Genomic DNA, 13,456 nt, shown 5'->3' with positions numbered 1-13,456 from the left:
GGAAGCTTTATGAACACGATGGGAAAACACTGTCAAAAGGAGATAATGTAAATTTGTATAGCAGGTAAGAAAAACACTATGTGGGTAGAAAAGTCAAATTTACAAATGAGTCCAGATAATAACTACCTCATCTGTTCCTAATTTGTAATTTTAAAAAAATGTTAAGATTAGCTCCCTGTCTGCTTGTAAAGGCAAAAGCAATAGGCCTACTGCGTAAAAACAGTGTATTTATAGCGTGTGCGTGTCCACAAACTGAACTCTGTTAGACGAAAACCAATATGCATTGAATAACAACGTATAGGCTACTACAATCCGTAACAGAAAGGCTATATTGCAAACACGACACTTAGCTAAATCTGTGATTGACAGTATGGGAATGCGGTTGTGAGCGCATGTCTGCTTTCCTTTCTCTTTTGGGGGGAGTGACGAAAAAGCAATTACCCCACAGAGTCTCATAGAGGTCTGAGAGACAGGCGGAGCCCGCACTTCTGCAAAACAAGAGCTGTCAGTATTTAAAAAGAAAAGAGTTTTTCAGCGTGAGGGACTAATCAAAGCATTAGGCATTGCAACCATCATTGATCAGCATGAATTTATTAATACTAGCGACTCTTTTTTCAATGGTTTCGGCCGAAAAATCACCTCGGCTGAAATTCGCCGTTGTGGGTAAGACTTTTTTCTTTAATATTACACCAGGCTTGCCATTAGAAGGGCAGAAATAGCTATTATTATTTCTTTCTCGGAAAAAAAACTGCTGCGTAATAAGAATTGCATTTTCTAGGTTAGGCTGTGGAAACAGAAAAAAAGGCATGAAATCAAACAGCATTTTTTTTTAATAGAGGTAGGCCAAGAGGTTCCGTTTATTGTTTTACGTTGTTGCATTTAGACAAGACAAAAACAGAAAACGGCTGAGCCTCATATTCACGTCATGACTTCACATCATGCCGTGTATGTGATATAAATCATAATTTATGGTGCAGTCTCGATGCCTTGATAGTCCTACATGTAAATTAATCTTCATACTGCTATAAAACTACTAAGAAATACTGATATATGGCATCACACGCACGCTTATTAACAACATTGCGTAAAGAAAACGTTGCGTAGAACGCTGGTGTTTCCACAGATGCGAACGCATCTATATTAAATAAACTGAAGGTTTACATGAGGATGCTGAAATGGTTGAGTAGCCATAGTAACAGCTCAAGATGTGTTAGTGCGGTATCGATTAGTAAATGAGAACCTGCGGTGTTCGAACAATGTTGAAATATACAGTAGTAAACAAGCTCATTCAGCGCTCGCTTGTTTTATCGCTGAGTGAGTATATATTCTTTCAATTCCTCTTATCTAAACGTGTGAACGCATTAAATGACAAGTTTGAAGCCGTTGTTTATAAAGCGAATTCGTTTATAAAGCGAATTCGTATAGAATGCGCATCATGTGGTTTCGCTGTAGAAAAAGCATAGAGCGCAATCTACAGAGCTGCAATGCAGGTGCACGAGCTAACTGGAATGATGGCACTGCAGCAACGGATGCATTTCCAAGATACAAGGCAAGGCAGAACACGCGATCCCGAAAAACCCACACACTTTTGCAAAAGCCTGAATGGCCCATGGAAAATTCCACGAAACCCACCACTGCTGTTTATTCCAAGCACGTACACACCTTTCACAGTCTTCTGTTTCAGCCAATGGGGATCATGAAATTCACGACAGAAAGAAATGTTTGAAAACATCAATTTGTTAACACGGTTATACTCTTAGTGACGTGATATGAGAATCATTCGCAAACGGTTGATTGAGTGGGAGCTAAATGTGTGGTTTGGGTGTAATAAAACGCCTTCCAGTCATGAGCGCCTGCTTGAGCACCATGGATAACGACATTTCTGGAATCATCCATTTCGCGCACGTCCTCCCACAATCACGATAGGAGAGGGGAGACCAATCTAACGCACTATGGTCCACTGTGTTATGAAAAGCGACAAGTTGATATGCAAATAGAACCGGATCAAACTAGTCAGAAGGCGTATTTCGACCTCTTTCAAACCGTCCTCCGGAAAACTAAATTACTGATAGAGAGGAAATCTTTGGCGGAGCAAACAAACACCTGTTGCAACGTCTTAGTTTTAAAGAACACTCGCGAAAGTTCTGTTTGAGTGTAAATCGTTTTATTGTTTGTAGAGTGGAGAGCATTACCACTCCACAACCACATTTGAATATTTCAGCAATACAGGTCAGAATGTTAATGCGCACTAATATGGTGGGAGCAAACGCACGCTATCCAAATGAAAAATGTGCGACTTTGTATATAAACGTCAAGTACGTTGTCTATACACTGCATGTTTGTGGATTATTTTATCTTTTTAGAGGCTCCTCGGTTTCGCTTTCTGAAACCGGAGAACTACACGTCGGTTTACCACCAAGAGGGAACCGAAGTTTTGTTTGTGGGGGGCCAAGAGGTCATCTATAAACTCATCTTCAGTGATAAAGGAGTGCATGATACCCAGGTAGGGGGTGACACCGTAACCCAGAGCCAAAGCAGTACTCTCACTGATCTAAGTCCTGACCTAGATAGCTGGTACAGTAACAAAAAGTGTGCTGTTATTTATGGAACAGAAGCATACATTACAAAATCCCTGAAATGATACTGTAGCATTGCAAATAGCCATTACATTAAATGCCCTGTTTTCATAATGAAATAACACTAATAAACAACACTAATGTATTTACTGACATATTAAATAGTGTGCACAACAAGTAATTGTTTCTGCACACAGATCCCCGTGGTGACGGATGAGACTACAAAAAAGACATGTGTTTCAAAATCAGCTGTACGGAAGGTAAGACATAATCCGAATTTAAGTATTCATTACATACCTCAAGGAACATTACATTTTCAAACAGTTCTATTAAAACAATGTAAATAGTAAAACAATATACGTTTTACAGTTCACTGTCTTCATAGTGTAAGTGCTATTTTTAAAGTCCCAGTGAAATAAAAAATTACAATGCCAATTTTTTCATGAAATATTGCAGCGTTTGTTGTAAATAGTTTATCAATGTGGGTCGTTCTCTTTTTAAAAACCGTGTGCCCTCATAATCTTTAGTTAAAATCTTAAAATGCACCTCTGTCCTGTAATGCCTATCCATCTTAGATGACTTAGCCTATGTTAGACGGCTTGGGCCGAGCATCCGTTAACTCCTCCCCTTCAACTTTCAGTCTGCTGCCAGTTCCATTTCAAAATGCAACGGCTGTTTTTATACATCCAATCAAATCGCAGAGAAAGACGAATGCCAGGCCCACTATTTTGCTCATTCAAAATTCCATTTCAATCGGAAATGCGTCAAAATACGGAAGTAAAAACAATCTCAACTTCTGGTTCACGGGGACTTTAAAGGTGTAGAAAAAATCATCTTGCAAACGCACACTGTGAGATTCGATTTACTAACAGATCTACTTTCGATATCGTTTTAGTGAGATTAAAATTAATCCTGAATTTTGTGTGTTTTTTCTCTTCATTTTGTGAGCTAGAGCCTAGCTGTCCTGGTTCTGATTTTACAGAAATAGTCATTCATGATGAGATCATCACTCACACTTGACTGAATGAGGCTATTTTTTAAGGGTAATGCCAAAGACAGAAGTCAACTAATGAGTGATGGGCAAAATAAAGATGGTGGTTGAGTGCTTGCATCATTATAATCCAAAATATAATCAATAGTCATTAAGTCATTTAGTATGGGAACAATACGAAATCTTTTTTTAAGTGTGACCTAATACTTTGTTGCTCCATTTTTCTATAGCACGAGTGTGATAACTTCATCACTGTACTTGAGAAGGTCGGTGACTCTTTTATTGCTTGTGGGACAAGAGCAGGTTCACCTAAATGTTGGCACCTGGTAAGAAGCTTATTTGTAATCATATATGTGTGCATCAGTCCTTATAGAGGTGTTTTACTTTTTAACCCAGTGTAACAAACGTGTAAAAGACACAATGTTGCACACACAGCTTGGTAAATGTAGCAATTGCAGTTTAAATTAAAATCACTTGATACAGAAAGACACAATAGGTGATAGTTATTTCTTCCAAGCAGATTATACATTTTAATGTTTTGTTAATTTGTCTGTTTAAAAAGTGAGAGCTCATCTATATTCAACCACTCCTACTTCACAAATTTTCATAACCTTGTGTGCCTGGAATGGCTGTGATTTATAACCAAACTATACATCTCTTCACCAATGGGATTAGATGCAGGCAGAACTGAAAGCCGTTAAATTAAATTGAGCTTTGATGATGGACACATTAGAGATGGGAACATTTTCAATTGTCTAACAGTTTCAGCACCTCCTATTCAGGTCTGTCTATGTGCTACAAAGTGATGGGCTTTCTAAAGGTGCTGCGTCTGTTGTTTTCTTATAAAACGTCTGAGAAGTACCGAATAATCTCATCATCTCTCTCACCCAGGTAAATGGCAGCGAATTGAAAGATATGCAAGAGGAAATATCAGCACATGATATCTTGGCACCTTTCCCCTCTCAGCGTACCATCAGCCTGTCAGCAGGTAGAGCGAGAGAGAGAATGAAAGATGGAGAAAGAGGGGCTACTTTTATTTAAATTTTCCATCCATTCATTTAGATCTTTTCATTGTTGTATTGCATTTGGCATTTGCCAAGTATAGGCCTATACTTAGTACTGCTATATGATTTATTGAATTCTATTCTCATAATGGCATAAATGCCCTGTCTATGAAAACAGAAATCTTTTGGAGGATAACTATACTGAAATGAGTCTCTGACAGAAAAGTTTAAGGATCTAAATTCAGCTCTAATAATGACCAAAACATTGAAAAACTAAAGTCAGCAAAGAAATAATGTTGCCAAGGTTTCAATCTTAAAAAAGACAAGAACTTTCATAAGACCTTTAGTAAAGTAAGCATTCAAGAGTACATTAGTTTGTGAACATACTTTGTGTCAATGGAAATGTAAAATATATCCAGTATCCAAAATAAACAGCAAGCCCTGTAGAATATAATAAAGAGAGCTTTCGCCTCTTCGTCTTTCTAAATGTCAGATACAAAATTAAGTATTATATGTCACGTGTGGCTAGCATAGCAGAGCTAAAAGGTCAACTCTGATCCTGAGAGAAGTTTTTGTCGAAACAATCTGTCTATCAGTCAGTCAGTGAGAAGTAGAGATCTTTCCATTTCCATTTCCAGATGTAAAGCAGACGGTTTAAATTCTCCTAATTCTCCTTAAGTGCATGTAATTGTTTTTGTTTGTGATTGCAAAAAACGTCAAGCAAACATTCTTTATATTAAATTTGAACCAAAGTTTGTATAAACTCCAATGGAATCTTTGATTGACAGGACAATCGTACAGGTTTGGCTGATAAATAGACTTATCTCGTTCTATCCTATTTTTCAGATGGGAATCTGTACTCTGCTCTGTCAGCAGCCACAGGACAGGCTGGATCAATCCGCCGCACCTATGGATCCAAAAAGCTGCTGAAGACAGAGACTAAATGGTTACAAAGTGAGTGGGCAGAGTCATTATCAATAAAGCACTAATGGTTTCCAAAATTTCCCGCTGGACTGAGCTAATGGAAAATATTGGCAAACAGTAATACATTATTTGTTTGCATTTGAAAATTGAAAACAAGTTGTCAGATTTCTGGCTCTTTTTCTCAGGAGAAATATGTGAGATGCAGGAGACTGCAAAAGTTTCCCTTTGCAGATTCTATCTGTGATTTCTTTCTAGTGGGTAGAGGCAACTTAGTGACCAAAAGTAAAAAAAAAAGTGTATAAATGATTGGCACCAAATGGAATTGGAAAAATAATGGCAGTTTTCCAAAACACTCTACCTGTCTTCAATGGTTTGGTCAACCATATAATTCTACCTAAAGCTCAAAATTCAAACAGACAAGCAACACTGAAAATGCCACAGAGCCACAGTGTTTCCATTTTTTGCTTTGCATGGATTACTTAGCTTGGATAGGAAAGGGTATTTTCACATCAAAACAAAATGACACACACATCAGCTTTACCATTAAGGACCAAAAATGATGCCTTTAAATAATGCACAAATCGATAAAAAAGCAATAAAATGTTCTCTCAATCTCTTAGATCCCCAGTTTGCAGGAGCCGCTGTGATGCCGTACCATGACAAAATCAAAGAGGAGATCTATTTCTTCTTTAGTGAGGTCAACACTCCAGCGAGCCAAGATGAAGAACCATACAGAGCTCGGATAGGACGAGTGTGCATGGTAACAACCTTTTTCTTTTAACAATTCCTGGTTCATAAAAGGTGCCAGAAGGAGTCAAGGTATCTGATAACCCTTTGTGTGTCTCTGATAAGGTGGATGAGGGAGGGCTTACAAATCTGCTGCCCAACTCCTGGACCACGTTCATGAAGGCTCGTGTGATGTGCGGGAAAAAAGGAACTCCTGTACAGTACAACAACATCAAGCAGGCGTTTGTTCTGACCTCTCACCATCGTACTGGAGTGATGTACGGTCTCTTCTCCAATGCCTGGTAGGTCGAAGTCAGACACATTTAACTTCAAGCTGTTGGAAAATAGACGCTCTGCATCTTTATAAAAACATGTTTGTACTAAAGAATGTCAGTTTTCAGTCAAAGTATTTTTCATGTTTTTGTCTTTCTACAGGAACACCACAGTAGTGTGCGCATACTCCATCGAGGACATTGACAAAGCTTTTTCCACATCTAAACTGAAGGGATACAACACATCTTTGGCTTCCCCGCGTCCTGGAACGGTAGAATGAACATCTACAGTATAAAGTATTATCTCACAGTTAAAGCGGATGTAACACACGCAGTTTCTGGCAATATTAATCTTGACATTTACATTTAGTCATTTAGCAGACGCTTTTATCCAAAGCGACTTAAAAGTTGGGTAAACAATGGAAGCAATTGGGTCAACATTAGGAAAACAAAAAGCATAAGTGCAATAAAACATGTCTCACAAAGCCTACTACAGTGTACAGAGCTAAGTTTATTTATTTATTTTATTATTTTTATTTTTTTATATATACTGTAGATAGAGTAGAAAAGATATAGAAGTCAGAAATGATCGGTCAGGTGCTGACTGAAAAGATGTGTTTTCTTGAGTACCTATAGTATTGCATACTTCGTATCTTCGAAGAGTCTTTAGTTTGATCACATTGATAAAAGACAGATACAGCTGTACGATTATTTCCGAAAACAGACGAGCCCTGAACGTGTGCAGGGGGGTGGAACTAAAGCACGAGCACACAATACATCATCCCATTATCCCTGCATAACTGCTGATTCCTCACTGATTCCTTCTTCGCAAACGAAGGAGCACATTGATGGGCGTGCTCTTTCTCTCCCTCTCCATGGTTGACGCCTGGGCGTTCTCTTTCATCTCGCTCTCGCTGATTGACGCGTGGGCGTCCTTTTCCGAGAGAATTGTCCAAAAAGGGACTAAGAAAAGTTGTTACAAAATGGAATTTCATGTTAGAAAAAACTCTCAGAAACCTATACGAACATTGGGGGAGTGTATCCAGCAGAGAAATACTGCGTGATACGTCCGACTCGTTTTTTGACAAGTTGTCAAGCATGAGAAGACAGCACGTTTAACATTGTAAAGAAGTCAGAATGCATGAAACACCGTTGCACAACCCCTTTAAAGGGGTCATAAGGCACGAATACGTGTTTTTCTGTGTCTTTGGTGTGTTGCCCATGCATGTATTAGACACGTAAAATTGCAAAAATGTAAGTGTCGGAACAAAAGACGCATTCTATCAAAAAAAGCGAATGCTCAGCCAGACCTGCCTGAAACGCCTCGTGTAACCACACCCCCACAAATCCACGTCAGTTTGTGGTATGAGTTGACTAAGACCGCCCAAATGTATACGCAAGTAAGGTGGACGTACCTGTCAGTACAACTGCTTTGGAACCTGATATTCCAAATATGGTAAGAGGCGTTACATTTCCGTCACACGCTTGCAGTTTTCGACCAATCGAAACTGGTTAAATGGCCAATCATAGCACACCTCGCTTTTCAGAGCGAGGAGCTTTGTAAAAAATCTGCACGTTTCAGAGAGGCGGGACAAAGAGGAGATACAAACATGCACGGTATGTGGTAAATACAGCGTTTTTTAACCTTAAATTTGTAGACACATTGCATTACATCTAAAACAAACTATTATATTCGTTTTAGCCATGTCATATGACCCCTTTAAAAAGAATAAACCTTTACCTCAATCCTTAATTTTGGTGTCCACCTTTTTGTCCCTTTTATCCTATTTAGTGTGCTTTCAAGAATAACACAGGGGCTCATAACCAGAAGATCCTGACTGTGATCCGGGACCACCCTGAGATTGATGACATGATCAAGCCAGTCGGAGAGGCTCCCCTGGACCTGCCGGTTGAAGACCATTTCACTCATATTGTGGCCGACACAGTCCTGGCTGTCAATGATGAGCACTATAGTGTCATTTATCTGGGCACAGGTAATGTCAAATAAAGGAAAGAGTGCACCAAGATTTCTTTGTCAATACAATATTAATTATTTACCTCTATTACAGAAACTGGTAAAATCCTGAAGGTTTTACATACCATTGAAGGAGCGTTTATCATTGCACAGTACTCATTATTCAACGATGATAGTCCCGTCACCAACATGGCCATTGACTCCCAAAAGGTAAAAACTTTTTTTAAATCCCCACATTAAAGAAGCTAACAGAGAGGAAAAAAGTGCAGTTTGGGCCTGCAGTGGTAGAACACATTCCCCACTGTAATCTCTTTTTGTGCCTTTTATTATATTTAGCTTCGAACCATGTTTACTCTCTCTCACACCACTATTTTTACTCTACTTTGTGGTGAGAGAGAGATTCAAAGATTGTTCACACAGATATATAAAATGACCTCTGATTGGAAACAGATGGGAATCTTTCACCTCTGTTCTGTTTTGTGCCAGGGTCATCTGTATGTTGGCACCGAGCTGGAAGTACAGCGCCTCCCCCTGGCTGACTGTGGTCGATACGGTGTCAGTTGTAGGGAATGCATTCTTTCACGTGACCCGTATTGTGCGTGGGATATGGTGAAGAAAAAGTGTACTGCTATCCCAGCAGAAAGCGGGTACATATTTGATCATAAACATATGAAATAATCAAGAATGCCAGTTGGGCATATTACGGATTAGCCAATCAAATGAATAATGTTCTTATTATTATATCCATCCTTTTTGCAAACAGGAACCTTGTTCAAACTCTTGAACACTCCAATGCCTCAGTTTGTGGAGATGTTAAAGGTAGGTTGCTCAAAAATGCACAAATAGAGTACTTTTTCTTTCCTTCCTTCTTTCTTTCTTTTTTATATCCAAACTATTTATAGAACTTTTTGCAAATAGTTGTTTTCTTCCCACGTAAAGGTCCACTGTGTAATTTTTTGGAATATCTATTGACAGAAATGCAATATAATATGCATAACTACGTGTTCAGAGGTGTATAAAGACCTTACCTTATGTTTTTATTACCTTGGAATGAGCTGTTTCTTTCTACACACACCGTGTGTCCCCTTACATTGAATTCGACATGTTGTTTCTGTTCTGTAGCTCAGTGGTCAGAGCATGGCGTTAGCAACGCCAAGGTCATGGGTGCGATCCCAGGGATTGCACATACTTAGAAACAAATGTATAGTATAATGCAATGCTTTGGATAAAAGCGTCTGCCAAATGCATAAATGTAATGTTTCTACAGTAGCCCTAAACGGACAAACTGCTCTACGGAGAGTGTTTTGTAAATAATTTATCTTCTTTGGCAAAGAAGCGAAAACGTGATGACATCTTGTCCTGTGTCAGCCCCCGCAGTGTTTTGAAAGGGGGGGTGAGCTGTTGGTTACAATACGCAACCTCACCACTAGATGACGCTAAATTTCATACACTGGACCTTTAAAACCCAGACTTGCATTGGATCTACGCATCAATTACTCATTATTTACAATGTCATTTACTCACTGTCATGATGTTCTACGCATGCATGTCTATTCTGCAGAACACAAAAGGAGACATTTGACATATTGATGCTTCTCTGTTGTCATATAGTGAAAGTAAATGGTGACTGAGGCTGTCAGTCACTAACAACTAACTTTGTATTCCATGGTACTAGTACAGCGTGGAACAATGTGAGGGAATAAATGATGACAGAATATTTGTTTGTGGGCGAACTATCCTTTTTAAACTCAAACAAACCAAAATTGAACCAAATCATGCTGTGGCCCTGTAGTAAGCTTATTGCTGAAAATGTCAGAAATACATTTATTTTCACAAGTTTTTTGACTCACACTAAAATATTTCCTCTCACCCTGCTGCACAGCTCCAAAGGCACGTAGCACCGTCCCCAAAGAAGTGTTAGTGGACAAAGACGGACCAGTCTTGCTGCCGTGCCCCGTGCGTTCCTATCATGCCAAATACCGCTGGGAAAAAGACAACTGCATCAAGCAATACCCCTGCACCATCTCTGGCTCTTCCTGCGTGCTGGCACCCACCCCAGACCTGCCCCTGAAGGAGGGTGTGTTCCGCTGCATGGCGGTGGAGAGCGGTCTCCAACAGGAGGTGGTCTCCTACAAGCTGGTGTTCAACGGTGGGTCTCTCTCCACCTCGCTAGCATCCACCCTGGGCTCAACTGTGCTGCTGGCTGCTGCGGCACACTGGCTCCTGTAGTTGGGAAGGAAACCAGATGAGTGGAAGTTTTGTGCTAAGGTCAGCAAAGCATGCACCTAGGCCTGTCTAAACTGCAGGGGAGAAGCTGTTCTCTGTATAAACTGTGTTTCTTATTTGGAGCTACCACACGTTTCTAGTTTTTGTTCGAAAGGCCGAGAAAATGCCTGAAGTTGTCTCATCTTGCAAAATGTTTTATCATACAGTTCCAAACTAAAGTGTTATGTATACATGAACTTACGTAAGTGATATTTCATGCCATCTGCCTGAAAGCAAACACTATATATTCAAATATCTAATACATCTGTACTGCATCGTACATGCTTGCAAAATGTTTGTGCCATCATTCAGATGTTTCAGAGGACCGCACTGCTAACCAGCTCTCAGACATGGATTATCATATCTTTTTTCTGAAACATACTTATTGTGAGTATTCAGAATTGCCAAGTTACTTATATCTGTTAAAAATTGAAGTGTTGTTGAAACGTAAATGTGCCATTCAATATATTTTTCATTGTGTGCCATACGGACAGTTCTAAAGCCTTAAAACAAGGATGAGTCTTTTATAGCTGTAAGAGTCTCATCCTAAGCACAACTCGCAAACTGAGCAGAAGCTTCAGAACCTGCTGAACATTCGGTTTTCTGACCTGACAAACAATGTTATTTCAGCGTGACTTTAGGAGAAAATAGAGCTTTTTAAAGCTTCTATAGCAAGCCTAAAGACAGAAAGATGGTTTGGAATGCATCATAATTATAAATGTAAATTTCGAATTCAATTCCATAACAAAACTGGAGGCAGAAAAACAGATTGAACCCCTTTTGCTTGGTAGGTTGACAAAATGTACAGCATCATCAGAGAGTTTAATGGTCCGTCACTGTGTTTAACAAATAGATATGGACACTATTGCATCCTTGATGTTTGTATTTTTCATGAATCGTTCAGACCAAACGTATACACTATTCATTATGTATTATTTAGTGGTCAAATACTCTTGAATAGATTTGACAGATGTGATTAAGTTGTTTTGTAGTTGCAGTGAAAAGCAGCTTGTGTCTATTGTTATAACGTTCTTTTAATTCTAATGCTCTACATATGCTGTTCTTCACCATTGCTGCCTATTTCTGATGGATCTAAATAATCATCCTGCATTGAGGTGTTCAGACTGTAAATCTGTCCCCGTTTGACTTCACGTCATTCAATTTCATCATCAACGGCTTTCGATAAAACTTCATGATAGTTATCGTACTCGCATTACAATTTCCACACAGACATAATTTATATATACAATATACTCATAAAAGAACTAGCACAGTTCTAATGGTCACCTCTAACACCCCCACCACAAATGTTCTGTTTTTTTCTTCTTCTCTCAAAGCAACTGACCCCAAATGCCAATTCTGTATTTAACCTTGTTCTTTCCTCACAGTATTTTGGGAGAAGAAATGGAATCAGTGCAATGAAAAACCGATCACTAATTAACCAGAAGTGCATTGTGTTTACAGTGGTGACTTTAATTGTTTATTTGTAGTTGTTTATGTAGCCGTGTTTGTTTACTGCAGTTTCATTGCTTTGTACATCTATGTGGATCTCTGGGTCGATGTTTGGACGTTATAATCAAAAGTGTCATAAATGAAAGCCATGTAAATAGTCCAGGGACTGCAACATCGCTGTATCTTGTTACTGCATTAGCTACTGATGCTAGCTCATGCTAACCTTCTGTTTGCATGCTGAATGTCAGCTCTGTCGCCCTCTCTGTGTACTTGTATCTTTGTCTCTTGGCCTAACGTGCTACATTGCACTAAACGCAGGAAAAGTTGTAGTGCCAAACTGATGTTGTCTCATTTTGTTAGAGAGCTTTTCTAACTTTTCAACTGTGCTTCGTTGCCAAACATTTACCTTTTCTGACAAACATACTGTATGTGGAACCTAGATACACAGACACATGCACATACTCCAAATCACTTTTGTTGAGGTAAATGACCTTCGGTATATAACATTAAGTTGTGTAGATCACAAAAGTTTAGTTTCTATTAGTTTATTAGAGTTTTACTCTGTAACTGGTGTTGTAGGCTCATTTAAGATCATTTTAAATAAGTTTGAATTGCTGTCATTAGCTATTTTTTTGCCCAGTGAAGTGTTTTCTGTGTAGATACATGCAGCAGTTTACAGCTCAATGTGTCTAGTGTAGGTCTACACCTAATGATTTATATGGTTACCAAAAATAGAACCCTTTTTTCTAAAGGGATTGATGACCTTGTACAATACAGTAATATACAATTACATGAACTGTTTCCCTGAAAATGTGCATTACAATAAAAGTAAAAATACTCTCCTGTATCTGGTCTTCCTTGTTATTGTGAAGTGTTAAAATGACAGTGTGATCGATTCAGCACCAGTTATTAAACTTAAGCTGAACGCTAGCCATGTGACAGTTGGCCAGTTTCTGCCATCCCTGATCCAGAGAATAATCAGTTAATGTAAATCATTTTCTCTCGGTACCAGTGCCTCTCTTGCTAATGCTAATAAAGCAAATCACTTCAATGCTTGTTTTGAGACCAGCCTTGCCAAAGCCATTAAGTCTTTATATCCTCAAGTTCTCCAACCTCAAGAAATTCCTACTTAAGGAGATCTTAAGCAATACTGCAGAAACATTTTACAATATCTCAGCATCTTTTTCTAGCATCTATTTACAGCATAGCCTATAGCAAATGTCCCATTGCCAAGAAGTTCAATAGTGTCAGTATACAAGATTTTTTAAGGC

General features: G+C 38.9%; 1 protein-coding gene across 1 annotated transcript; it reads left to right on the top strand.

The window, feature by feature from the left end:
- The first annotated feature begins 430 nt into the window (after positions 1-430).
- On the top strand, positions 431-13,028 carry si:ch211-113g11.6 (uncharacterized protein LOC559008 homolog). Its single transcript, XM_057339335.1, has 14 exons — positions 431-663; positions 2,364-2,503; positions 2,774-2,836; positions 3,798-3,893; positions 4,459-4,555; positions 5,418-5,525; positions 6,116-6,255; positions 6,348-6,523; positions 6,657-6,765; positions 8,286-8,487; positions 8,563-8,678; positions 8,955-9,115; positions 9,232-9,287; positions 10,351-13,028. The coding sequence occupies exons 1-14, from the start codon at positions 585-587 to the stop codon at positions 10,695-10,697; spliced, it is 1,890 nt and encodes a 629-aa protein (XP_057195318.1). The 5' UTR covers positions 431-584; the 3' UTR covers positions 10,698-13,028.
- The last annotated feature ends 428 nt before the right edge of the window (positions 13,029-13,456 follow it).

This window comes from Triplophysa rosa, linkage group LG8, assembly GCF_024868665.1.
Source record: "Triplophysa rosa linkage group LG8, Trosa_1v2, whole genome shotgun sequence".
In the NCBI taxonomy this organism is placed as follows: Eukaryota; Metazoa; Chordata; class Actinopteri; order Cypriniformes; family Nemacheilidae; genus Triplophysa; species Triplophysa rosa.
Note: the sequence above shows the minus strand (reverse complement) of the source record. Positions and strands in the feature narration are given on the sequence as shown.